Here is a 27,791-nt window from a genome sequence, read left to right on the forward strand (position 1 = left end):
AAACGTACTGGTGTTCTGGTTCAAATGGTTTTGCTGAAGACCTGATAGGCCTGTAGTGGTGCTGCTCTAAAAAGATAGAAAAAAATTTCTGTATGAAATTCCCATAAAGTGAGGTTAATGTATTTTTAGAGGATTGGAGGTAGGTTTGTTTCTCCAGCTTTAGTCTTGTTTTGTTTTTTTTTCCTGTGAAAACTGTATTGAGAAGTGCATTTACGAGCAGAAATGCTGTGTCATAGCATGATAGAGTCCTGGAAAAAGACACCTCCATCATTCAGCTTTTGTGCCGTGATGGAATTTTCAAATTGCTTTTCAGCTAAAGCTGAAAGCTGTATCTGCTGCATAACTAAGGTTTTGCATTGTATTTCTATGCATTTCTACCCCCAGCTTAGTGTCTTTGCTTCTCCAGGCATTTTCTATGAGATTTCTTACACCCTTGTGAATCTGAGAGTCCTTTATCCTTGTCCTGTGGTAGTTTGGAGAGGAGGCACAGGCTGTGACTGTCCAGAAGTAGGCTGCTTGCTGCATCTTATCCTGTGCCTCAGGCAACAGTGTGCAGACAGACTCAGTCAAGAGGGATGTGTGAACTCGTGTGGATACATTTCTGGGTTTTGTTCCTCCCTTTCAATACAATCTTTTTAGTGCTGAGCTAATTATGTAGTCTCAGTTTTACTGTTGAGTTAGAGTACCTGATCAACTTTCCAACTGTAAAACAGTTTGAAAATCAAATGTAGCTTACATGCAAGACCCAACAAAATTAGAAGTGTTAAGTACGTTTTGGCAGTTCACTTTTATTATGCCCAGTCCTCAAATGTACCAGCAGACAATCATCTGAATGTTAGTTATTTTTCACATGCTTATGTGATCACACAAAAAGTACATGCTAAAAAGAAGCAGATGGTGACAGATGGGGAAGGTTGAATAAGGTGGTTTTGGAAACCTAGAAAAATGCACTTCTGTAATAGTGTAAAAAATAAAAATTCTTTGATCGCCAAGTTAGAATGAACAAAATAGAGTGCCCACCCCACCACCCCCCGAGAAAAAATCTCAATCCAAAACTTTACTGATAAAAAAAAATGGAACCTATGAGTGTTCAGTATATATTTAGCAAAGTATGTTGCATAGTGTTGTTTTGTCCAAGGAGGAGAACATTAATTTTTATCAGCCAGAGACTTGGAAGGGTGGCAGTTTTATTCTTTCTTTCTTTTAAAATGATGAATTCAAATCAATTGTGTTCCATGCTCAAATAATGCTGTCAGAAAGGTCATTCTTTATAGTAATACATTGGCAGTGTTGCAGGTTATGATAATATTTTTCTTCTGATGTCACAAAAAGCTTTTAACCCTCTTATTGTAATGGTAAATAAATTACATGTGTAATGAAGATATCTGTAGGACCAGAGCTAATCTGTAACAGGCAGCATTACCTCTTTCTCATACAGGCAAATGTAAAATTAAGTAAATAGAGAAGGTCTAATCAAAAAATAAAAGAAAAAAATTATCCTTTGTGTGTACCCCATCTAAGGAAGTAGCCTACTATAAGGGTTGAAGATTTGCTTATTCCTTTGCATTAATTTAATGAAATCTCAACACGTCTATTGAATTACATAAAAAAAAAATTAAAGTTCCTTTAAAAAAATTCAGTGGTGAGATTTATTTTATTCCATAAAATAATAACGTATCTAACCTGATGAATATTAATTGCCAAGTCTTCTACCAACACTGATGGCGTAATTATTTTTTCTTCGTGTATTTCAGTTGGTATTTGTCTTAACTTACAGTATGAGGCATTACTGTGTCCTGGTGAGGCAGAATGCTTTGCTTAAAAACCAAAAAGCCCCAACTTCTGATAACCTGTTTGCATTTTCTTGAAAGTACAGTTGGTTTGCTGAGTACCTGAACAGTGTAGTTATGCTGTTGTGTTTTGCTTAACTGATTTTTCTTTTGGCTCCAGAAGGGTAGTTGAAATTTATTTTGTCTGTGTTTACCTAGATGCTTCATGCATAATCTGATTCTTAGCAGAGGCACAATAGAATTTACTTTACCTGTGGAAGAGTGGTTTAGTGTTGGCTTGTTCTCTTGAACAGCTGTCTGTTCTATATTTGGCAACATTTTGTTTCTGGGTGAGGACCAGTGAAGGGGGGATGGTGGGGGGGGTGAGGAGGAGTAGCATCTATGCTTGAAAATATATTCCCTTCTGATTTGTGGGTGATTCAAAATATGGAATTTCTCTTTACACTAGAGTTCCAAGCCCCAGATGATTTTTTTTACATTGTGAGGAAATGAAAAATGCAAGAAGTTGTTTTACCTTGAAATGCTTGGATCTCATTCAAATTTGGTCTTCTTCTGCTTGGTTATCACTTACCATGTTTTAGTGTCCCACATTCTGTCATCTTATGATCCTAAGTCATCGAAAATGCTGGTGACCTGAATTTGAACACTTTTGTCATCTTGGTATTGCCAGTGGGCCCTGAGGTGAAAATGATGAAAGGTAGACAAGGCAGGGTATCCAGAGCAGAACATCATTTATTGGCAATAACGGGTACCAAGATCAAAACCCGGGGAGCATTTAGGTGAGGGTAGGAAAGCATTGCTTTGTTACACAAACAGAAGAATTGCTGCAGCATCAGATAAATTAGCACAAAAAATTTGACTTTCTCCTGGAAGAAGATAACCAGTAATGTAACAAGAATTTGCATTTTCATGCTACCTGGGTAATCTCACCAGTCACAAAAAATCAGTTGTCCACATGCAGTATCAGACTTCTCAAGGGAAAAGATGTAACAAATATTCAAAAATAATAAAACAGAATACTAGAAAATAGGTTAGCTCAGCACTGCCCATAAACAAATTTTTGCACTCAAACCAGAACTTTAAAGCAGAGAGCAATTTTCTAATAAGACACATTTTTTTTGGTAAAACAAGTGAGTATGACAATTCTCATAAAGTCTCTCAATAGCATTGCTTGAAACTTTTTCATTAATTTTCATTTAATCAATACAAATATTATTTCCATCTCAGCAAAAGCCTTTAGTTCTTCTGAGAGTAATGAAGCATAAACAAAAACTGAACAAATGCCACTTAACAAGAGTAAATATGCAAAGTAATTTCAGGAAGAAAAAGGAACTGCAAAGACATATCACAGTATTATGCTTATTTATTACTTCTTACACGTTTTGCATCTTATGGCAGTGTATGTTTTAGAGACTACTGCTAGTGCAGTGATAATACAGATATGAACAGGTCTGCAGATTTTCTTCTAATGGTAGAGTTATGAGAGACAAGTGCCATCTTTTTGTAGACTGAAATGATATTTTGCTTTTATTTGCTGCCCTTCTATGAAAAGTGTCTTTTGAGGGGTCTTTTTAATGTGATGTGGTTGTTTTCTTGGCTTTTTTTTTTTCCAGTGTTACCATTGGTTTCTTAGAGCCCTTGTTAGAGTACTCTTTGTTCATGTGCAGTAACCTAACTACTTTTTTCTTTTCTTTTTTTTCTTTTTAATTTTTCATTCTACTGAAGTCTGTCTCTTCTTGGAGGTTAAATGCATTAATTAGTATTGTGTGCTCTTTACCCTAGGAAGCTTTGCTTAGTTCACCTTTATTACTAGAAGATACTGTTTCTAATGCAGCACATGTGCCAACAAATGGGAAAAAAACATTGGTTTGGTTTGCTATGTATTTTTAAGGGTACATGACAAAAAGCTAGGTGAGATGGGCAAAATCTCAAGTACAAAAATGTAATAGGAAGATAGTTTAGATTAGGGCCAGAAGTCAAAGAGAAGTGCAAACTGGATACAAAATGGAGAAAAACTATCTGCAAAAATTAGATCAATGGAAAATCTCAGCTGTTTATTTCCCAGGGTATCTATAACCTTGACTTTTGTCTTTTCAGCTGTGTATAATAAAACCAGTAAGCATTCATTTAAGTGGTCTTTTTCACTATTGATGCAGCAACACTTCACTTTTCATACCAAGATACAGATATAGTAATTGAATTGTATAATTTTTGGTAAACATACCCTTCTGCAGGATGGATTTTCATATATCTGGGTAGAAGTCTGTGTCTGTAAAGAAGTGTATGTTACCTTTGTTCATTAGTGTTAGATTATAAACTTTCTCGTTGTAGTTGTTACCACAAGTGATAGAAAGTTCTAACAAATACACTTTTTAACTTCTGTTGAAGAATACATGGGTGAGTATTTGTTAACAGACCAACAACTATTGCAATAAAAATGTGTGAAGGGTTACCAGGAATGCTTAAGGAACATCACTCCACCTGAACTGTAAGGTTAATTGAAAACAGTTTTTCCCCCCCTTAAATTAACAGTACATTGGTGTATCCAAGTTCTCAGTTTTCTTTCACAGCATAGGTGTGCAGACAGTTTGTTTAGATGTTTAAATATTTTCCCATCTGTTCTGTCAAAATTATTGATTGAGCAACAAGCTTCTTCTAATGTCCTATCTGAAGGTCTATATCTAATGGATTAGCAGAAACATTAGTAGGTCAAAAATGTAATGAGTTTTCCAGTAAATTGCCCTGATTATCTAGCACAAAATGTGAGTCCAGTATTCTGATATTATTCTTCTAGAGATAAAATCCAGTGCTGAAAACCCTTTGTATAGGACTGACAATGAATTTTACAAAGGCTTTCATGCTCAAGGTGACTGCTAAACTTGTCTGTGTTTGCAGAGTCTAGAAGTTGCAGCAATTAATTACCATTTAGAGGTGTGTGGGGTAATACAGCTCTTGATGGTGTGAATTTCTTCTGTACAACCAAAAATCTTCCAGACTCTGCTCATCAGGGATGCTGTATTTCAAGAAAATGCATTAAAGAGAGGATTAAGAGGTTTTCTACATTGAGCTCAGTTTTTGTGAGGCAGTCACACCTCATTCAGTGTTCTGTGATTAGTAAAGTATAGGAGAATTCTAGTTTCCACCTAGGGCAAGTGGAAGTTACTGACATAAGATGGTCACAGACTTCACCTGTTATACTGCTGGGTCACCTCCTAAAATAATTTATTTTCACAGAAACTTGTAAAAACATTGAATGTCTATGTTTCAGCTTCTCTTTGGCATTCAGTTATCTGCTTCCTATGTCTCTGCCCCAAGCCCTTGTAAATAGGAATTTGCAGATGTGTCTCAAGCTGTTGTCTCCAAAAAACCTTTCACGTCTTAGCTACTGAAGCAATAAAGATAATAAAAGATATATTTTCACTAGTTTTCCCAATAAAATTAAATGGACATAAAATTCTGTTGACTGTATGTTAGGCTCTTAAGGGAATGACATGTGTAAAGCAAAGGACCTGGAGATATACTGACCACTAAACCTAAAGATTAAAATCTACAGCCACTGGTGATATAAAGGAAGAAGTAGTTTTTGTGGGGTTTATTTTCTGGGAAAGAGAAAGCTTCAGTGATAGTAACAATATTTTTTTCCAGCACAAGACAGTGGGCTTCTCAGCAGTGGGGAAGAGATAAGATAGAGAAGATAGTGCCTTTTTTTGGTCAATAAATGTAAATACAAGAGTATTTTTCTTCATTGATCTGTAATTACTTGCCAACAAAATGAATTATTATGTGTGAGGGAAAACCACAATTGAATTACTGCGATCTTAGCAGTCCTGCAGTGTGTTTGTGTTGTCTTAATCATCACAAAGGCAAAGGTTGGGCTGTGAACTGAATTGTTTATTTTATATGTAGAGCTTTACAGTCTGCTCTGTGTACAAAGCACTGTCCTGTTGAATTCTTGCTCACTGCCACTAATACTCTCCAGAAACCCCAAGGTGTGCCGAGACAGTAGAATCCCTACAGAATACTTTGTTTTCCCTTGTTTACTGCTATCTCAGTAAATTAAAAAGATTTAAACTTGTACTGTGGCCTTTTCACCACAATGCAAATGAAAATGTTAAGGTAAATAAATAGCTCTCCCTTAGCTGAAGCTCTAAGGTTGTCCAAAGCCTCTAAAAGATCCATTAAAGCACTCAAGTCCCTGCAAATGCCTGGCAGCAGATGCCTGGCTAATGTTTCTTGCTTGTTAGAAAGTGTGTGTATTACTTAACCTTTTGCATATTTATACAAGAAGGGAAAATACAAACTTGAGTGGCACCTCTGCAGCTGTTTTTAAAAGCAGCCATATAAACCCAGGCTGTGTCCTTGCACTGCAGGTGTAGGTGTGAGTTAGAGGAGCTACAATGCCTGTAAAAACTGTAGTGGTTTCAGTGCAGCCATGAGTTTATGCCCACTTTAGAACCCTGTTATTCTGCTGAAGTGATTTAAAGAAATGCAGGTTGGGAAGGGAAGCAGGGCCTTTATCTTCACCCTAAGTGAGCACAGCTGTTACAGCTGTCTGTGTGAGCAGGAAAAACTGGCAGAGCCAGTGTAATTTCTGTGTCAGTGTAACTTTGGGGCAGAGATTGGCAAGCATTTCTTTCTGCAGCAATGCCACACCTGATGCTGCCCATGTTCTCACTTGCGCTACAGCAACTGTTCACATGGCAATTGAGCGGCTTAGGTCAGAAAACTTGATTCAGGTGAAAAATAATCCAGGGTGAATCTTTTTCCCCATTTTTTTTTCTACTGTCTGATGTAGTGTGTTGCATAGTTTTGACAAGGTAGGGGAAGCTGTGGTGAGAGAACAGAAACAAGAGCCTGAATTAGGCTGGCACTACCTCTGAAAGAACTGGTTGTTGAACTAGAGCCCTGAAAACAAGTGGAGTAAGATTTCCCCAGGTTGCAGAAATCATGGCAATTTTTTGAGTTTTATTTCCCATGACCTGTGGTATCATCCAGACTGAGCTGCAGTCAGTCACTGCTTTGCTCAGTGGTGGGAAGTCACTTGGGTACAGTGATTATGTCAAGGGTGGATGGCTATAAATGTTATCCACACACTGATGTGACATTGTGCTGGAGCTCTTGTCTCCTAAAACCTACCTAGATCTTGGAAAAGTGGTTTGGATTTTGGAACCCCATGTATGTAAAGAGGACAGAGGAAGGGAAATTATAAATCTGAATGATCTGACTATTTAAACAGATGTTGTGGAAGAAAACAAGTCTGTCTTTACTGTGTGGAAACATGCCTGATTTGAGCACGTAGTCAGTGCAGGTGCTCGTTCTGAGCTCATGAGTTCTGTGTGATCCTTGTGTTGTACTGCCAGGAAATATCAATACATTGCTTTACAGCAGATGTTTTTACAGTTGACCTTGTGCCCTCCACGATGGTTTTGGTGTGCCTGCTGCCTGGCCTGCTGTGACCATGAAGGGATTGGGTTGCTTGCCCAGGGCATTTGCTTAAAGATAGGTTTGTGGGTCCTTATAGCAAGGGACAAGAATTGGCTGGTGGAGGCACTTCTTAAGGGCAGCATACAGAGTCCAAGAGATCAAACTTTCCACAGTGTCTGTGTCTGGCTGTGTGCTTAGACTGATACCTACCCCACATATGCAAGGATATCCCACAGCTGCTGGAGAGACAGGAGTATCACTCCTCACAACCAAATGAGACTTTTCTAAAAGCAGGTATTGACTTCATGGTGGGCAAAAGATCGAAATATTTATAGGTGCAAAGCCTGCAGCTCAATGTCATGGTCATTGTAGCACGGAGATGAAGCTTTCTTGACCTATGTTCAGTGTAATTAAAACCAAATCCCTCACATCCAAGGACTGTTTGGAAAGGATTCTGTGATGCTAGAGCAGTGTGTACAGACATGTTCTCATGCCTGCCCTAACTGCACAGATTTGGTTGTAGGAGCTGGGCTCCAGCACTTCACTTGCATTGATTTGACACAGTCTACTACAAATACTGGAGTTTCTAAACACCGTGAAGATTAGAAATTACTTAAAGGAAATAATATCTTCACTGTTAATGCATTATGTACAATCTTATTACATTAATGTTAAAATAAGTTGAGATGTATTTTGCTTTATTTACACTGTTTTCAGGCTGTTTTCCTTTTGCCTAAATGAAACCATTTTGATGCTCTTGCTTGTCTGGCTGGCTGTAAACCAGGTATTTAAACAAAAATAAAGAGTTGCCAGTTTTGCCAGCTGGGGATGAGAACCCGGCTGGTGATATGCGGGTTTGGGAGGCAGTTAATCCAGCTTTTATGCTTTTTTATGATTTTATGTAAAAAGAGGTTAAAAATCACATTTGGCTCTTTCTTTGTACCACTGTTTTGTTGCTGTTGTGGGAATGCAGCAAAAGGTTGTTCATACTTTTTATTATTATTAGGTAAAGTCCTGCATAAATTACGTAAAGCTGCAAATACAATTTGCTTTAGCTAGTAGCCATGTGATTTGCCTTGTTCAGAGAACGATGTTTTATTTTCCTGTTGCTTTCTTTTATAAACCACACATGCAAACCACACCTCAGCTAACTCATAAGAAGAATCTACCACTGTCTCACGATTTTTATTATTTTGCTAATTTCAAAAGATAAGACTAACTATACAGATGAGTGGAATATTAACAGTGCTAATAGCTATAGCAGAAAAATATATAATGCTTTAGTCTGTGGCAGAAGAAATGGTGATGTAAAGACAAGCATCACAGATTTCATATACAGTTTTTCAGCAAATAGCTTGCAATATGCTCCAACTCATAAAACATTTAATTAATTTTAAAATGCAGGAGTTAGTTAGTTTTGTCATATGTACTTATTCAGATAATTTGTTGTATTTTACACTTTCCAAAATTTCACCCTCTATTTGGAAATATCAGTGATGTAATGAGTCTGTTTGTTTTGGCACAGTTGTAAATCATATGTGTTAATGTGTTAATATTTATGATTTTTAATCTTATATACAGAAGAAGGATTTTTAATATACTTCTTCTCTTCATGTTTCCACTACTAATCCTTAAGGACAGTGAAAAGTAGGAGTATGAATGCTTTAATTACTGTGGGATATCCAAAATTGACATACTGGATCAGACTGCATGTTCCTTCTGCTAACAGCACATCCCAGTTACTTCAGAGCAGGCTTGGGTTTACTGGGGGAGCAAGAGGAGAGGCAGATAAATTTGCTCAGCACCCCTCTATTACCCATTTTAGACAACTACAAGATAATCTACTTATGGATAAAGTTATTTCTGACCTTATAGAGGTTACCTTATTCATTTAAGACTGAAAGATTGACTTTCACTACCAGGTATCTAAATTCTGTTCCTGTATGTCTGCTTACAGTTTGAGTATAGAGGAGCTCTGTTTTATGGTGATTTCATGTGTCTGTGTGTTGTAAAAAGTATTTTGTTTTCTGGGGATTAGTTTGTTGTTGGTTTCTTCTTTTGTTAAAGTCAGTCATAGGGTGCTACCTTTCAGAATCTGCCTTCTGTGATACAGTAGCACTTCTCTATAAAGAATTTTTTACATTCTTTTCAAATGTATTTCTGCTCTGTTGCATTTCTTTGATTTTTCTGTTTATTATTGTTCTAAGGTTTTTTGTTTCTTGTTTTAAGGTTTTTATGGTAGCTATTCTGCACTAAATATCTGCTATTTGACAAGCACAGTCATAGTCCCTCCTTTTTGTTTTAAGATTTCTTGACTTCTGTTTTGTATAAAGGGGCATGATCTACTAGAAATTCATAGAAATTGGAATTATATATTCAGTAACCTTCCATTTCCTTATTGCTTATGATTTTTATGGGTGAATGCTGCTGTTATGTTGTCTCCATGTCTGCAATGTAATAGGAAGGTGTATTAAGGTCAAGACACACTGATTAAATTTCTTATTCCTGTTCTCTGGCACTGCTGGGAGAAGGGCTGTGGAATAAGTTGTTTCTAGGTTCACAACATTGGTGACATTATGTTAATAAATTGTATAAACGTTACCAGTTTCTGTGTTTACATAATACCCTATAAGCATAGTTTCATAGTAAACACTGTATTGTATAAACAGTGTCATATTTTTTTTTTTGCATTGGCACAGTTCAGCTGTTAGGACTATTTAATGGAATGTAATGAAACTGGCAGGAGAAAGGCATTGAGGACTTTTGATGCAAACAAAGATCATAAAGAAACTAAACTTGCCTTAATAAGATGAAGGTGGTTCTAAATTGGAGATTTTAAACAGGTGGGGTAAAAGAAAGGGAAGTGACTGAGCAAGCAAATGCTTCACACTTCTAACTGAGGCATTAGTGTCCGTGTGGTACCTGTAGATAGTGTCTCTTCCTAAAGCTGTGGATGTTACAAATGGCCTGGTAGAGGACACAGAAAAGGGTAAAAAGAAGTCATGATTGTTTGGAGCAGGTCATTGTCAAGTTTTAATTTTGCTTTTAGCAGTGCAGCGCCTGGTAAGCCTGGAATTTCAGTGAGCTCAGGTGTGTGAGTCAGTGCTGCAGTTTTGAGTCAGGTTCCGGGAGCCCTTTTATGATACTGTGAAAATAAAGTCTCAGAAACACATTCAAATAGAGATGCATCAGACAGACCAAAATGATGGTGTATGAAATAGTTTATGTCTTAAAGATGCTGTTGGTTTCTGTCTCAGGTGTTAGAAGATAACGACTATGGTCGTGCAGTGGACTGGTGGGGATTAGGCGTTGTCATGTATGAGATGATGTGTGGAAGATTACCCTTCTACAACCAAGATCATGAGAAACTATTTGAACTGATACTAATGGAGGACATAAAATTTCCTCGAACTCTGTCTGCAGATGCAAAATCATTACTATCAGGCCTACTGATAAAGGATCCAAATAAGCGGTAAGTGAAATTAATGGGTTGTATAGGCATAATACATGTTCTAATTGTGCTGGGTAGTATAAAAATAGGTCTGTGCTGCCTGATCTTCCTGACTGAAGGAAGATCAATCGCAGGAAAGGGCCTACAGTCTCAGATTTCCATTTTTTTTTTTTTTTTTTTCAGTCCAGCAGCAATTTACAAAATGAATTTAACCAGGGAAAGGAAGAAAAGCTTGTGGAAGACAAACTTTTTAAATAATTCACAGCAAACACAGGGATCTCTTCAGATTTAGAATGGGTACTGGAACAAAGGGAAATATCTTAATTGTTTTTCCCAATATAACTTAACCCTGAGTTCACTGCATTGTCTCATGGGGATTTTTGTGGCACTTGTTCTTGGTGATCCTGGCAGGAGAGATACACAGACAGCCACAGCTACATTTATTAGGGCACATAAATAAATCACATATTACACCATTAAACTAGTAATTTGGTAAAATTACTTTTGTGTGGGCTTTTCACTCTAGATTGTTGCCCAGGAGAGCCAGTACTGTACTCTCTTTTCCAGTGTTTCCAGTACTGGACCAGCAGTGTCCAGTCTTCCATGGCTCTAAAATCTCTGACTTTGTAAATCAGTGGGATGCATCTGTAGGTACCTTTTTTCCCCTCTGTATCTTTGTCATTCTTGTGAGTCTCTTGACATGTTTTAGGGCAGCAGACATTATCTGCCTCTCTTCTCTAGTCCTCCTTCAGCTGCTGGTTGTTCTCAAGAAGTTTTGAGTACACTCAGGGCAATGTGCCTTGTTGAAACACTTATTGTGTTTCTCCAAGGGACTTGTCTGGATGCAGCAGGCAGGACAGCAGAAGTGGTCAGCTTGTCTGCTCCAGCTAAACTTATTGTATGCAGGAAAAGCAAACTGTGACCAGCCAGCCAAATACAGGCAGAGTAAAGTACAGCTGTGTTTCTGTAGCAACTCCTAATGCTTTATAACCTCCAAACAATCTGACCCATCTAATATATTAATCTTTAGAATTGGAAATATGCTTTCTTGTAATTAATCTTTGCAGACAGTAGTGTTTATTACAGACTTATATTTAGAAGCTTATTTATATTCCAGTTCTTGTGCTAGCGAATGCTAAACAGGGGAGGAACACAGAGATTAACACAACTCAGATTGTTTTGTGAGCAGCTAGGAGATATTGAGAGAAGTCTGGAGACTGAAGGCTAACTGCCACGTTTGGCCAAGATGTGGAGAATTTTACAATGAGTAGTTGAGAAACAAGGAGGAATGCGGCTTGAAAATTAGAATAACTTTACACTCAGTTATTGCAAGACTGACGTAGTAGTCCAGAATATTTTTGAAATTTGGCAGTAGGGTAATACCAAAACAGACTTCTTTCTTGTTTGTGGAAATTATTCCTCCTTACAATAAATGCTTTAGAAAGAAATTTTTCTTACTTACATGCTTGCCTTTAGAATTTGTCCTTATATCTTTAGCAGTTCCTTTTAATGAAATGCACACTGTTTTTGTCACTCTTCTTGTTAACATTTAACACGTTTGGTCTGCTTATTTAGTTAAGAGTAGCTTTTTTTCTTCTGCAGCTTCCTTCTGTTAGGGCAGTAGGATCGATCCCCAGTCTCAGGGTGAAGTTAGATAAGAGCTGAGCAGTCCTACAAGTTGATGTGCAGTTGACAAGGACCGAGGTTTCCATCCCTGGATGTGGGGTTATTTCTCAACCAACAACAGCTCAAGGGAGCTCACTCAGCTTGTCAAGTCAAAGTGGACTTGCTAATGTAACAAAAAATGGCCAGTTCTCTCTTCTATTTTCATGTCAGGGTTAGTTTTTCTCCAGGTTAGGGAGCTGATTCTGCTCACAGTCATCAAGTGGGAACGATGCTGTAGATGCAAGTGAGAGAAGAGAGGTATGGGCAGGACACTCCTCTTTTGGCAGCTGTGACCACTTCTGTGAGCTCAAACCACCATGGACAAGTTCACCCATCATAGGTGAAATCCACTTCCTAAGATGATTTACCAGACAGAGTCTGGCTTTGGCAAGCTATGGGCCACAGCGAGTAGTGTGGTTATTTACAATGGCCTTTAAATAACCTTCTCAGCAGGCCTACAATTTATTAATTTATACTAATTGACTCAGATTGAGACTATTTTACGGTAATTGGTTAATTGTTACAGCACCCAGATGCAACAGCAGTGAACACTGTATAAAAATGTTGCACAAGTCATTACTGATTCAGTGCCTGGCACGTCCTTGGCAAAATTTTATTTTAGCGTTATTGGGTTGGTTTGGGTTTTTAATAGTGCCAGGACATTAGTTGGGCTTTCAAGCAAACCAACTTAAGTATGTTTTAAAAATTAATGAGTTACTAAAAAAGCTCAGAGTGGACAGTAATGAACACTGTAGTTGGAATAATCAAAAAGAATAGACCACAGCATGGGTACTTCCACTACTGTGAATTCTCTCGAGATTGCCTGAATTCATATTAATTGGGTGAGAATTGTTCCCAGATAGTAAAAAAGAAATTGTCACTTTTCCAACCATAACAATAACTTGATCTCCCTATAGAAGTTTAATATGTGCTTTTTTCCCCCCCTGTTCTCCTTAGACTCGGTGGAGGCCCAGATGATGCAAAAGAGATCATGCGTCATAGTTTCTTTGCTGGAGTAAACTGGCAAGATGTATATGATAAAAAGGTATGTCTTCATATGGCATTGAATAATCTGACTTCTGCAAGGTGGTTTTAAGGATAGCCATAGACTGCTGTTCTCTGGAGTTAGTGATTTTTTTCTGTGCAACTTTTACGTGTTAATACAAATGAATAATTATTCTGTACCAGGTGTACTTACCTAATCTTTGTGTTTTCAGTACTAATTTGTCAACTTACCAGAAGTAAATTTTGTAAACCAACCTAAATCTTTTATTATGTAAATGTCCAAATTTTTTCCTTTTCTTTTTTCTTCCTGGGCTTTCAAGAGAAAAGTACATGTATGACTCAAGATGATGTGAAAAATGTGATATACTTTATCCTGAATTGTCGTTTTATACCTGCCTTTTAGTGAAAAGTTGTTTTATGAAAAAGGGAAATTAAATGATCCTAAGGAACTCAGAGCAAAAATCTACTTTCTGATTGTTTGTGTATAAGCAGAAATGTTTTTCAAATTTAAAGAGATATCTAAAAAATTAAAATAGTGTTAAAACACTGAGTTGAAACAGCATGTAGAGAAAGCAAGTGCTGGAAATTCAACTGGTACAGTTTTCTCCAAACCTAGTCCTGTTTCTGTAATGATCAACACTTCAGGAATGATTTTAGAAAATGAATTTATCTTACTTGGGAGTGAAACTCAGTTCAACTTCAGTTGTTTTATATACAGAAACTGATTTTATCTCAGTATTTCTGTAAGAATTTACTTGTTGCTATAAACCCTTTCTATTTTGATAAAGACTTTTCTTTTTTCCCCCAACTGTTTTACATTGTTAATCTGCCAGTTGAGCTGTGTAATTTTAAAAGATAGTTTTTTTCTCCCTTTTTTTTTTCTTTTTTCAAATAAAAGGAAAATGGAAGACATACGAGTGAGCAGAATATGTTTATGCTACAATGTCAATGATACAAACTGTTTTTTCAGTTGTTGTTGAACTGGAATTTTAAAAATGTGTGGTTGTTGGTGTAGTAACTTCTCTGACAAATATCAGAATCGAAATAAAACCCTGTATATGATGATATAAAATATGGTACTCTGAAATTACTTGCTACAAGTGTGATTTTTCCCTGGCAGTACCACAAGGTTTCAAGAAACTCTGCAATAAATAATCTGAGCAAGTATATTAATCAGGTTACTTTATGAGCTCAGCCACTGGTTGGTTATGTAAGGACACCGTAGAGAAGCACTGCGAGGATAAAATCCAAAAATACAAGTTGAGGACCTTTCTAGAGTAAAAAAAAAAAACCACGAAAATCAATAGGGTTGCAATGTGCTAGGAGTGGGTGAGGGAAAAAAAAGCTGTTACATTATTCTTGCTCTCTTGGAAAACGTTTCTTAATTATCTTACATTAGAAATAGAATACACTGTATTCAGCATCTTATTTAGTTATGAATATATAGATACTATTAATTGCTTGTGCTTTGATTCTTTCCAAATGAACATGACAAATGTGTTTCAGTCAAGATATTCCTTTAACTATTAAAATAAAAGGAGGCATTTTGCAGATTTAAAAAAAAAACCTCTGAAAATATAAAATGCTGACACTCTGCTTTTATGCTAGTGGAAGTGGATATGGCTTATTGGAGTGTTATAACTAGATAAACTCCAGTCATTCTTTGTTTGCTCTGGACACTGTTGCTTTGAGAAACTAAATTTGCCAGTGAAACATCAACTGAATTTCTTCAGTTGAACAGTTCATTTCAAGGATCATAGGAATTGCTTTTGTGCAATATTAGCACATAGTGTGTCCTTTATGGAAAAACAAGTAATGAAAATGACTTCTGACAGTATGCTTTTCTGTTTAATTAAAAATACTTTTGTTACTATTTGTTCCTTACCAAGCTGTTTGCCTGGTTAAAATATCCAGTTGTTCCTTCTGCACGGTCTTACACTCTGTAGACTTCAGAGCTGTGCTCTGAAATATAATCCTCAAACATAATGATAAGGTTAATGAACTTTCATCAAGTATGTTCATTAGAATGCTTATATTAATATTTTTGAGGTATTTTGGTATTCTGAAATAACTCAGAGCATCAAATAAATTTGATTTTTAAATAGGTTTATTCTATGCTTGCTTCTGTTGCTGTTTGTTGTTGGATGTAGAGTGTTCAGCAGTAAGGTCACTTGATGAAATTGATAGTGGATATAATTATTTGCATAGTAAAAATATTTCACAGTAATTTTGCCTGAGTTTTAAGCACCATGGCACTGTAGTTTTCTGGCTGCACTTCAGGAGTATATTTCTGTTAGAAATTAAAAGAAGTGAATTTCACTTTCAGAGTAATGGAAACCAAAAAATCATGTGTATATTGAGTAGTTGCTGGGTGATAGTTTTGTACATGTGCACACAGCACTCCTATGCCTCTAATTTTATCATTTTAGGTTACTACTTTACTGGTGAGATTAGAAACAGAATTATATATCTTTAAACTATTTCATGTATTTCATGTGGCAGACCACAGCTCTGTCAGGTCAAACAGATCCAAATGGTCAAATGGAATTATTAGGTTTCTGATACTGCTAACTAGTTAACCTAATTTGGTTCTACATAATGATAAAAAAATATTATATGACACACTGGAGCAAGGAAGGTCGTTGCCTTTAAATGAAAAATGTATAGTAGTTAGAATGTGTGATCTGATGTATTTATTTTTGGCAGAAAAACCATGAGGGCATATGAAAGAGAGCAGCCTGTGCCAGGTTCTTCCTGTGATCATCTCAGCCCTGATGAGTTTTTATCTCTCTGCCTGAGTATGAGAAATTGAATAGTCTGGCAAACTGAAGACTTCAAAAGCCCATGTACTAAATAAAATACTTGTTTTATTTTTAGGTAGAATCAGGAAGCTTTTTGAAATTTCTCTTTTGAATTGTTTTGGCACATTTTTATTTGGGTAGCAGACATACACTAAAGTTGTCAGATGTTCTGTTTAGGGTCTTTCACAGAGCAAAAAACACATGGACATTACTTAAAAGGTTGAAATTTGCGTATGTCTTCAGGCTTGCTGCCTGAAGCACTTGGTATCCTCATGGCAAAGGAGGTCCAGACCTTTTAGCAAGGTCTGATATTCCTTCTGCATGATGAATGAAAGATGAGAGAAACCACGTGGAAATTTGGTCTGAGATACGTGTTCTGATTTGTGGCAGTACCTCTGATTGTCCCTGAAGAAAATGAGGAAGTGCCAACAAGTGAATCTGTTAGTGCTGGAATGGGAGCAGGGACAAGTGGCAGCGATGGCTGAAGCAGGAGGTCTGGCTTTGATGCAGGCAGTGCTTTTGGAGGCACCTGTCCCACTGTGAAGGGAGTCACTTTCTGCAGGAAGTCTGTCAGCTGCAAGAAGCTGTTCCTTACCCTTCAGCCATGGCTGCCTTGGTTTACTCAGACATGAACCCAGCAAATGATGAAATCCCATGATCCAAGTCCTGGGTTCAGACCTGGCAAAATCTGCAGTGTAACTATGATCTTAAATGCACATTTAAGTAATTCTTTGTATAGGATTTTGAAGGGAAAGGGTGGGAGGTAAATAGGAAAGTACCACCATTTAGTTTTAGGCTGTTGCTATTTGAATCATACTGTTTTCATACAATTATCTGCACTGCCACAAAACCTGCAGAAATTACCCTTGTTGGTTGCTTTTGTGTTGTTGCCATGCGAAGTTGTAAGATCAGACAACATCTAACCAGTCTGATACTTCCATTGTGTTTCCACTGATACTTTAAACTATCTGGGCAGACCTAGATGTTGATTGACACCCTTCTCCCCTCTGCTTGAATTTACAGGGAGGAAAGTGTGTCTGGTTTTGGAATTTAACGTTGCTGGGGTTTGTGGTTTCCCTCTGTCCATGGTTACAGCATTGCATCACTTGGAAAACAGTTTATCCATGGGTAAACGTCCCTGCTGAAGCCAGTTTTCCTGTGGACTTATGTCCTTCCACCACTGAAATTCCAGCTCCTTCTGCTCCCCCTGCCTAGGACCACGACATGCAGGGTCTGTGGGGTAGTCCCAGTTCTGGGCTGTGCTGGGGCTGCTGGCTGTGCAGAAAGCTGCCTTTGGGGCCGTGTGTGGGGAGGAACCAGCTCCTGCAGGAATGCTTATTGACTGTCTAGAAGCTCAGCTCCAATTTCCCTCTTACTCCCAGGTAGAAACTCTAGTTTGAGGGGCATGGACAGGTATTCCTCCCATCTATCCAGCACAATTCCGCTGCAGTCTGTTGGTCGATGGGATTCTTGTGGTGCTGGAATGGCCTGAAGTTGTGTCAGGGGAGGTTTAGGTTGGATATGAGGAAAAGGTTCTTCACCCAGAGAATGGCTGGGCACTGGAACAGGCTCTCCAGGGAAGTGCTCACAGCATCAGCCTGACAGAGTTCATTCAGGAAGCGTTTGGACAGTGCTCTCAGGCACATGGTGTGACTCTTGGGAATGGTGCAGTGCAGGGCTGGGACTTGTACACTATGATCTTGTGGGTACCTTCCAACTCAGCATATTCTGTGATTCTTTGAAAATTTCCTTTAAATTAAAAGGAGAAGAAGCATCAGATTGATGTTCTTAAACATTATACTTTTATAATATACTTCAGCTTATACTTTTCATTTGGCAGATTGAGCTTCCGCCATTTCCTATACAACACCAAGACAAGTGATTCCTGGTAAATTATCCTTTAACAAGTAGTGTTACATATTGTCTCTCATACTGCAGTATTTATGTGGTTGTTCACTAAGTGTGAGGAAGTTCAAAGTATAGAATCAAGCCTGTACATCTCAGTGTACCTGCAACAGTCAAATACTGTACCTGCCCCTTTCCTTCCTCTAGGAGATGGGTGTCAGATTTTCCAGGACTTCAACTATGGAAAAACTGTGGTGTTTCTCACACACTGCTCTTGATGGATGCCAAATGGAAATGCCATTCACTGGAGATAATGAAGACACTAAGTATTTGACATTGCTTCTGCTGTCATTTCTAACATCAAGCCTTTGAAATGGCCAGGGCAGATTCTGCTTGACAGATGGATATGAAATTGGATTTTTGTCTTGAACACAAACTCTTAAAGTCACTTAACTCACACTGAGTTTAGACTTTTATTCCTTTATTTGTGCAGACACATGCATATCTCTGCATATGTGTGTGTGTGTGTGTGTGTAATGCATAAACCCAGAAAATCTGTGTTTCTGCTCCGTAGAGTAGATTGTCAGGAGTTGCAGTTCCCTGTCTGGTTGAAGCATTTTTCTGAACTGAGGCCACTACAGGAAGAAAATTATCCAGTACTAAAGTTTGGCAGCCAGGACCAAGCAATGCGATTCTCTTGCAGACTGACAAGGCCTGTACTTAACAAAAGCTTCTCTTACTCCTTTTGGACACAGGTTACTGGATATGCCTTCTGGTGCTTGCATCCCTCTTGCACTTCTGATTTCTCATGCCAGAAGTGAGGAATAACTGTGGCAATAGCATGTGGATACTATTTCCTTGTGCACGAGCTGTGAAATGTTGCTGGCTGTAGAGCGACATTTTCATGTTGTGATCATCAGAGCAGTTGTTGATGTTGGGTGTTCTGATCATTAAAACTCAGCTTGTTTCCTTGGGGTGCATGTGAAAGCCTCTGCAGCATTTGCACCTTATTTGTCTTTCTAATGGTTTCATTACAGCTGAAATTTTCTGGACATTTTGCTTTCTGTTTTTTAAATGAATTTTGGCAACTAATGGACAAAGGAGACATCCCTCCAGAAAGATAATTGCCAAGAATTTACTTGGGGAAGGGGCGGGGGGGGGGGGGTGGGGTGCCTTTGGTGTCAGCTCAGGAGTCTGGAGTGGGGTATCCACAAGACTTTAGCCCCAGATGGTTTGGTGTAGGTGAGGTAGAACAGATGGCAAGGAGCAATGCCCAGTTCTCTGTCCACACAGCTGTGTGGGAGGTGGAGGTGGTACTGAGGGAAGGAGGCAAGGTGTATGAAAAGACTGAAGGAACTTTTCTGCTACTTCTGTTCAGCTGTATCTGTGCTTCTTAGCCTCAGCTACTGCTTCCACTTTTCCAAAGGTTTCAGGGGATGGTTGGTGTACCTAAGGGCACAGCCTGGATAAAAAACAGTGTATGTTGTAGTGGAGAGCCACATGGTTCGAGAGTTTGTTTTTGCAGTCACTGAAGTTTCCGAATGCCTTTGAAGTCCAGGATATGAAAGATACTGCTCTAAGATATATGAATCCTAAAACACCATTGACATAAATTTGCATCAGATCCCTCCCTTTTAGTTACAGCCTGGAGTTTAATGTCTTCTACTTTTGTTTCACTTCCCCAGACAGCTGAACTTCTGTCATCACTGCAGTTTTCATCAGCTGAATTATTGGATATTATTTATAAAGAGTTTTCTAGCAAGCCTGACTACTGAGGGTTGAATCGGAGCACCAACTTAATGAGTTTTGTTTTAATGGTGGTTTTTATACCTGATTAAAATTATTGTAATCATTTGTTTCTTGAGAGTCACTTAGCATTGTGCTTCTCTTCCTAAAATAATGTTTTCAAAGTATTTTCCATAACCATTACTATTTCATATAGATGGAAAGAACAAGGGGATGATTTAAAGTCATAGTGAGGCTTGTTCATCTCAGTGGATTAAAAAAAAAGAAGTAACGAGTCCATGGATAAACCAGTAGTTAGCCTGTAAGTTTTTGAGAAAAAACTTGTTATCTAATGCATTTTCCTCTTCCTCTCCAGCAGCACATCTACACACTGCTGCCTATAATGATCTTGCCTTACCATACCTTTTGTGTTTCATTAACTACTTCATCCTGACTCTCAGTTGTTACAGACTGAAGTGAGGGTTTGCTCCTTCTCTTTGCAAAGCAGTTGTAGCATGGAGAGTCTCAGGTGTACTTCACAGCAGGAGTAGTTTTTTCTACTGCAAATGTGTGGTGTACCATTGAAAAAACATTGCTTCATGTCCTTGACTTGAGAAAAAAGGCAATTTTTCCTAAGCTTGTATTTTCATTATTTTATTTTTTGATGAAATGGCATTTTCTGTTCCTGATCAGTAAAAAGCATTGCAATCAGGGAAGTAGTAAAATTGTTATAAATTTAATACAATAATAATAATGTAAGACAATAATAATTGTCTTACTAACTTTTTTTTCCATATTGAATTTATTGCTGAGATCTGTGAGAGTGTCTTTTTAAAAGGATGTGATGGACACTTAGCCTTGACTAGGATACATTACTTGGCTTCCTGTAATCTTGTGTAGGTTTTTCTTTTATTTTGTTTTGTTTTCTTTTGTTTTGTTTTTTTGGTTGTGGGGTTTTTTTTGTTGTTTGTTGTTGTGTTTGATGTTTTGTTTATTGGGTTTTTTTGGTTTTTTGTGCTGTGCTTTTTGGTTGGTGTTTTCAGGGTTTTTTGGGGTTCTTTCACTGTCCTTTTCTCATGTAGAAAAACAAGAATAAAATGGCAATGTGGGATGTTGCACTGGAATAAGTCTGTTTTAGGAATTGTGTAGCTGCATTGCTGGAGAGATATACAACTTTGGAAATCTGCAGAATTGTTTGGAATAGCCTGGATGCATAGGAAAATAATTTTCAAAAAGTGAAGGAATCTGTGCAGTAAAGTAGAATAAGTTGCTTGTAAACATTGTATGTAACTTAATTTTTACCTGGAAGATTTTCCTCATGTTGTGTTTATATATGTGAGCTCCTTAAGCATTTATTCTACAATGCCCTGAACTTCTATTTCAAAATACCTCTCTGCTTTTGTATGTTTTCCATTCAGAACTATGTAAGGGAAAGCTAAACTTAGTTTTGTAAGCGTAGTAATCAGATTTATTGTACTCTGTTAAGTATATTAAGTGATAGATTTGGTTTTGCTTCATAATTGCTTGCACTGTTACTGAAGATGTGGATCAGATGAAGTCAGTCTCTTAGTATGCACACATCATGTACATCTGAGCATCTAGTGCATAGAACTTGGGAAAAGGAGGAAGTTTAGCAGCACTTCCTCCCTGGCTGTGAGGCAAATGACCAAGTAATTGTTTGGCTGGAGCTAAGGAGAGAGAGAACATGAAAACGCCATTCCAGGTGATATTACTAGTGAGCCAGGATATAACCTGTTGTATTGAAAGGAAAATTAATTACACTTATTCTCAGGGTCTGTTTTACATTGCATATAAGGAAATGGCGCCAAAGGGCTCCTGGGTACAAACAAGAACATTGTCCCACCACACATACACACACACACACACACACTCATGCATTTGCAATGTTATACATACAAAACTGCTGTATTGTTTTTGGACTGGCAGCATGCAGTGTGATATCCCACACTCAGTGTGCCTTCAGTAAACATTTATCAGCAGTTCTTCTGGTGGAGAAGGTGGAGAGTGAAGCTGGTTCAGAAGAGGGGCAAGGGAGTCCTGCCTGCAGGCTGTGAGTGGCTACCAGTGATTTGCTGTTGGGAAATCCCACACTTGCTGTGAAAGCAGTAGGCAGGTTTCCATACTGCAACATCCTTAAGCCTGAACTGGCCTTTTTTCAAATGTAAAATTTGTTTTCACATCACGTAATTTCTTTCAATGATAAGTTCAGATGAAGGCCTTTCCACTGAAAAGAAAAACCCCAAACCATGCTTATTATGCTCTCTGTGTAGTCTTTTTATTCTTAGCTGTTTATGCCACCCAGTTGTGGTGAAGTGTCTTGAGATGCCTTTGCCTGACAGCTATGCAAGTAATTAAATTGGCCTGAAGAGTTTCTACGTAATTATCTTTATGCAGCTCAATTTATCTGCAAGTCATGTGAGAGTGATACTTGGAATTTAGCTTTGTTGTGCCTATTGACTGGAATCTGAACTGGTGTTTTTGGGATTGACTCAAATGGGTTTTATCTCTTACTGGAAGTTAGAGACTCAGCTGCTTCTCCACAGACCTACTTGTTTGATCTGGGGTGTAGGGAAAAAGAATTTACTTGTTTTCCTGATAGTAATTTGGCTGCTTTGAGATTTAGTAATTTTTTTTCCTTTTTGTTTCTTGGTGCCTTTCAGCTTGTACCTCCTTTTAAACCTCAAGTGACATCTGAGACAGACACCAGGTATTTTGATGAAGAATTTACAGCTCAGACTATTACAATAACACCGCCTGAAAAATGTAAGTCAGAAATTATGCATAAGCATGGTGTAACAATAATGTTTATAATAAATAGCGTGTAAGATTTTTTTCTGTTTGAATAGAAAAAACTGTTCTCACTGTTACTAATGAAAGTCTCCATATGGAAGTGTGTAAGAGTAACTCTCAATGAGAACTTTATTTTTAAGATGCAATAATTACAAAGCTTAGAATATTCGATCACTCTAATGTGGTTGGGTTGGGTTTTGGAAGCATTTCTGGTGTGGGCTTTTTTGTGTTGATTTTGTTTGGAGTTTTTTCTTTTGTTTGTTCGTTTGGGGTTCTGTTTGTTTGTTTTCAAATAAGAGAAGACACCAGCTTCAAGTGTTTGCTGGTCAGCAGTCGAGGTCCCAGCTCAGCAAAGTAACTGGAACATGGACCCTTCTTTAAGCATGTGAAAAGTTCTGCAGTGTAGCTTCAGTAAGATGAGCATACTTTGAAATACTTTGAAGAGAATACTTTGACAAAGAAATCAATTACTTGAAAATTAAATTTCCTTTTACGTCCAGTGCATCAGCAGGGCTCTTACTGAAAGTGTTTGTGTGGATGTAACCGCGGCACTGGACTTTGCACAACTTCTTTATTGGAGTGAATGTGATTTCACCATAGGTTGTGTTTTTGTCATGTTGTGTTACACACAAGAATCATGATCTGATCCACCTAGCCAGGGCTTTACAGTTACCTACCAAAAGCAGTTATAATCTTGCCCCAGAGTTCTTAAAGAGTTTTCTTTCTAAATGGGAATATCTCAGGGTTGTTTTTTTTGGTTTTTTTTTTTTTTAATATTGGAGGCTGAGAAGGGAGGATTGCAAAAGTAGACAATAAAGGCTTAGTTATGGTTGCTTACCCTTTCATAAAGCAAGCTCATTTCCTGATGTTTTAGGACTCCCAGGTTAGCTGCAGTTTTCTGTTCATATATCAATCTTGAGTATTTTCTGGATTTTGCATTTTTTTGTGTTTGAACACAATCACAGAAACATAGAGTGGTTTGGATTAGAAGGTACCTTAAAGTTCATCTGGTTCCAATCCCCCTGCTTTGGGCAGGGACACCTTCCAGTAGACCATGTTGTTCAAAGTCCATGGTGTTAAGTGATTTTAAGTCCTTCTGCTGTGAAAAAAAGAAGCCTTTCTTCTCTCTATCTAGATAATATGTTCATCTTTGTAACTCGAACAAATTTTAGTAAAAAATTTGGATTAACTTGGGTTCTGTTGATTTTATATTAGACCATGATTAACTCTAGTTTTTATGTGTACAATATATGAAGACACAAAAGACACACAATTCTGAAAGGCTGCATGTAAATACACTGTTAGAATAACAGTCTCAGCAGGAGTCTTTAAGAACAAGCACTGTTAAAAAGCCATGTGAGAATGTACATCCAAATTCTCAGAGTTAGGTAACATCTGGTGCCTGCTTTCCATTGGCACTGGAGGAATTATGTAAATAAAAATATTTATGAATTTGGCTTATTCCATATTTTTTCTGATCCCAGTAAATACTGTAAAAATAAGTAGTTTACTAAAAATAATACTTAAGAATTGAAACACATAGAACCTGTATGGATTGTTCATTTTGTAGCTATTTTTTCCTTTAGCTCCCTTTGAAATGGAGGAACATTTAAATATATCTACAGTAAGACTACAATTTCCTGAGCTCAGCTCAAGAAATGATGGAAAATGGTTGCCTCAATTGGCACTTGGCTTCTGCACTGCCAGAGGCTGCATGTGCTGGCATGTTTGGATTAGCCTAGAAGGGGTAGTTGTGATTGAAGTTGTCAGGTGATATTCAGAATAAAATGAACCAAACAATCAACCTGAAATAAATAGTGACTTAAATGCTATCCTTTCAGTAAGTATTGTCCTGCTGTGTGAACATAAGCTTATGTGCTTAAATGAAGTCTAACTTGAGCCTTTAACCCTCAGCATTGAGTCCTGAAAGATGTATTGCATATCAGGTGAATAAAAAAATTTTATTGCAAATATACTGATGTTTTGAACGTCTTCCTTAACACAGATGACGAGGATGGTATGGACTGCATGGACAATGAGAGGCGGCCGCATTTCCCCCAGTTTTCCTACTCTGCAAGTGGACGAGAATAATTTTTTTGTTCTGCTGCTTCACTGTCATCTTAGGTTTATCAGTGAAAATGATTCCTGAACATCACCACCAGTACTAGATACTACTATGATAGCAGGGGCACTTTCAGAGACCATTCCAAATTGAACAAGTTTCTTTCCCAAACCTACCTAAAATCCATTCTGGTTTTGCATGACATACAAGATTCTCTCTACTCCGCTCTCCTGCTGTTGCTGCCGCCCACAGTCTCAGTATAATAGCAACGTCAAGAAGTTACTAACAGTTTCTTTGAAGGTAGATGACTTGACTTCAGCATTGTACACTCTGTGAACAAGTAGTCATCTATTTTTCCTTGCAGTGGAGGCTAAACAAGAGCCATGTTGGTCCAGCTTATCTTCTTCCAGAAGATGAATCAAAATTGTTATTAGTCTAAACAGACTAGGTGATAACATATTCTTGCATCTGTTTGTGCTGGTTAGAATGAGGAAAGGTAGAGGTGGTGATGTACATATGCAAGGTTTCTGTTAGGCATATCATTACTTGAAGCAGGTCTCTGTCATTAACATCTGGCTGGAATTTGTTTGGGAAATGTTTGAGAGAAGGACTTAAACTGTTGATATATATAAATATATATATATATTATTTTTTAATTACTGTTGGATACTACAGAAGAAGCAGAAGGGCTGGGCTCATCCAGCCTGTCACTTAGAACTTCCAGGTTCATGTGCAATCATGGAGAATTGAACATTATACATGCAAGAAATGAAGGCATAAAAGCAGCAGTTGAAGTTGTTCAAGGGGTTTTATAATTTGCACCAGATAACATCTTTTTCATGCTTTTCTCTTTCATGATATGCATCACCTCTGATGGCTGAAGAATGTAGACAGGCATAATGGTATTGCTTTTCACCAAAATGTGTGCACCAAGGTAAACAGGTGTTTGCCTTACTTGTTTTTATTTTGAGTTTGTGAATTAGCTTGCTCTCCAGGTGTTTAACTCCGAATATTTTTTTTTCCTTTTTTTTGGTTATACTGCAGTAGTATTTATTTTTAGAGATAAGGTTTGTATGTGTCATGTTTGCAAATGCTGCTACATCTTAGAACAGGCTTACAGCAGTTAATTTTGTAATATATGGAAGGACTGTACAAGCTGAAGGGAATAATGCACTTTTCTCCCATGTGGAAATTTTAACAAGGCTCTGAAATTGTACATACTGCTTAGAACCAGATTTTTGTGAATGAAATACTGTCTTTTAACAGTTTGGCAGTGGAGGTGGGGATTTCCAACCTCATGTGCCAAAGGGTTAAAAGTGAACAGACAAAAATGCTACATCTTGTGCTCCATTTAGGATAAACATAATGTAAGAGCCTGACAGCACAAGAGAAAATGTCTGTTCTATATGAAGGAATTGCATTTGAACAACAAGACCACAGTGATTACAAGAAAAGCACTTTATTTTAACAATTAAAATAGTAAATTTCTGGGGTCAGCCATTCTCAATGAAGATTTGCCCTCAACCAAAAGAGTCCTGAAACCCAGCAGGTTATGTGTAACCGTGGTACCTGATTGACTGAATTTCAAACATCACAACAAACACTCCACTGATAGGGAAACGTCTTTCCATTTCCGAAGATCTGTATCTAACAGAACATGTGCATAAACTTTAGCTTTGATCTTCAGCAATGATAATCTTAATAATAAACCCTTTGGTGCTAGGAGTCGGGGCATGACGCGGCGCAGCAGCAGAGCGCGCGCACCCTTGCAGGCGACAATGGGAACCCCTGACTCCGTGGGATTATCATTGGAAGTATCTCTGCGTTCAGCTCTTGTTAGCTCCCACAAAGACTGTGATATTGCAGAGTATTCCTGGTTGTGTTGTGTGAGTGAGTAGATGAGTCTGAGAGGTGAGATGTTCCTACACAGATGCCTTAGCCTCTTGATGTGGAAAGTAAAGTGCCCAAGCATGAAGCCCACTGCTGGCAGTGCATGTGCTGGGATGGTCAAGGGGTAGATGGGCATTTTAGCAAGGCAGCTAAAGACGCAGAGTAAGACAATTTTTCATGTTTTGTGTTTTATCCTTAGTAATGGATGGATAATCAGATAGAAATATATCACAATGTATATTCTAACTGCATAGGATTTCATTATGTCACCCTGTAACACTAAAGACATGTAGATGTCGTCCCTGTAGGGAGAGAGAGGAGAGCAGCAAATGCGTTGCAGGTCTGTCCTGGACTGGTGGTGTAGAGGCGTCTACACTTACACAGTGAGCGAGTGACTGAAATAACCAAGTACTAAACAGACGGGCATTAATTAGTTCTCTGCAAAGGTCTTGTACTCACAGACTGAAACTATGGTGATTCAAAATCTGTGTTACATGCCTGTGTTTTCTCCCCTATGTCTTCAGCTTGTGATAGCAATAAGTTTCTTGGCACAGGGCACCTCCAGCCAGTGGCTGTGGCTCTGGCCAGCGGCTCCTCGTGGCAGTGATGTCCTGTGCTTTGCTCTCCGTTGCCTAGCCAGGTAGTGCGCAGTTTGCAGGAAGGGCCTGGCAGTGAACTATCTGAAAACCTTTTAAGACATCTCTTTGCATTGCATTGTCTGCCTTCTGAAATGGCAGTGATCCAGTTTATGAGGTAGAGTGAGCAGCCACCTTGTGCTGCCCAGGCCTGGGGGATTCTGTCTTACCAGTGTTAGAAACAGATGACAGAGAAATGGACAAGCAGTGCTGAGAGAAACTTTTGAAGCTCTTCTTTTGCTGTTCTACATTTGTGGTTGGATTTGGACAGGAGGTGGTGGCTGGTTGTCTTGGTGAGCCTTTTGAGCACAGTACATTTCAGACCTTGACTCCAGCTTGTACTGACTTCCATGACATACAGTATGCCCTCTTGTACTGCAGCCATCTTGGAGGAAATAGGTAATTTCTGTCTGGATTTTGGCAGTTTTGCACACAGCTTCGCTTTCCACACTAATCCATCTTCCAGTACATTCCTGTTGCTTAAAGAACATTTATTCCAGTATTGTTTTACCTTTTTTTTCCATCTTTACTTGCGGCTTCTTAAAGCTGACTGTTCTTGCAGGGGCCATGTGCTTCTCCTAGAGTACAAAAGTAAGGTCTTTCCTTACTAACTGCAGGGTCTATATATTACACCTCAATGTACACACTTTGCTGCTACTGTTTGTACTGTCTACAGTAGAATTTCCT

The 27,791-nt window shown here is 38.1% G+C and overlaps 1 protein-coding gene across 1 annotated transcript in view; it reads left to right on the forward strand.

Annotated features, from left to right (window-relative positions):
• Positions 1-27,750, forward strand: part of AKT3 (AKT serine/threonine kinase 3) — a 148,262-nt gene extending 120,512 nt beyond the window's left edge. Inside the window, exons 12-15 of the mRNA XM_062490299.1 lie at positions 10,472-10,686; positions 13,288-13,375; positions 22,388-22,490; positions 24,523-27,750. Coding sequence (XP_062346283.1) covers positions 10,472-10,686; positions 13,288-13,375; positions 22,388-22,490; positions 24,523-24,608 — 492 coding nt within the window. The 3' untranslated portion in view covers positions 24,609-27,750. The remainder of the gene's footprint in view (positions 1-10,471; positions 10,687-13,287; positions 13,376-22,387; positions 22,491-24,522) is intronic.
• Positions 27,751-27,791: the final 41 nt, after the last annotated feature.

This window comes from Cinclus cinclus, chromosome 3 (genome assembly GCF_963662255.1).
Source record: "Cinclus cinclus chromosome 3, bCinCin1.1, whole genome shotgun sequence".
NCBI lineage: Eukaryota > Metazoa > Chordata > Aves > Passeriformes > Cinclidae > Cinclus > Cinclus cinclus.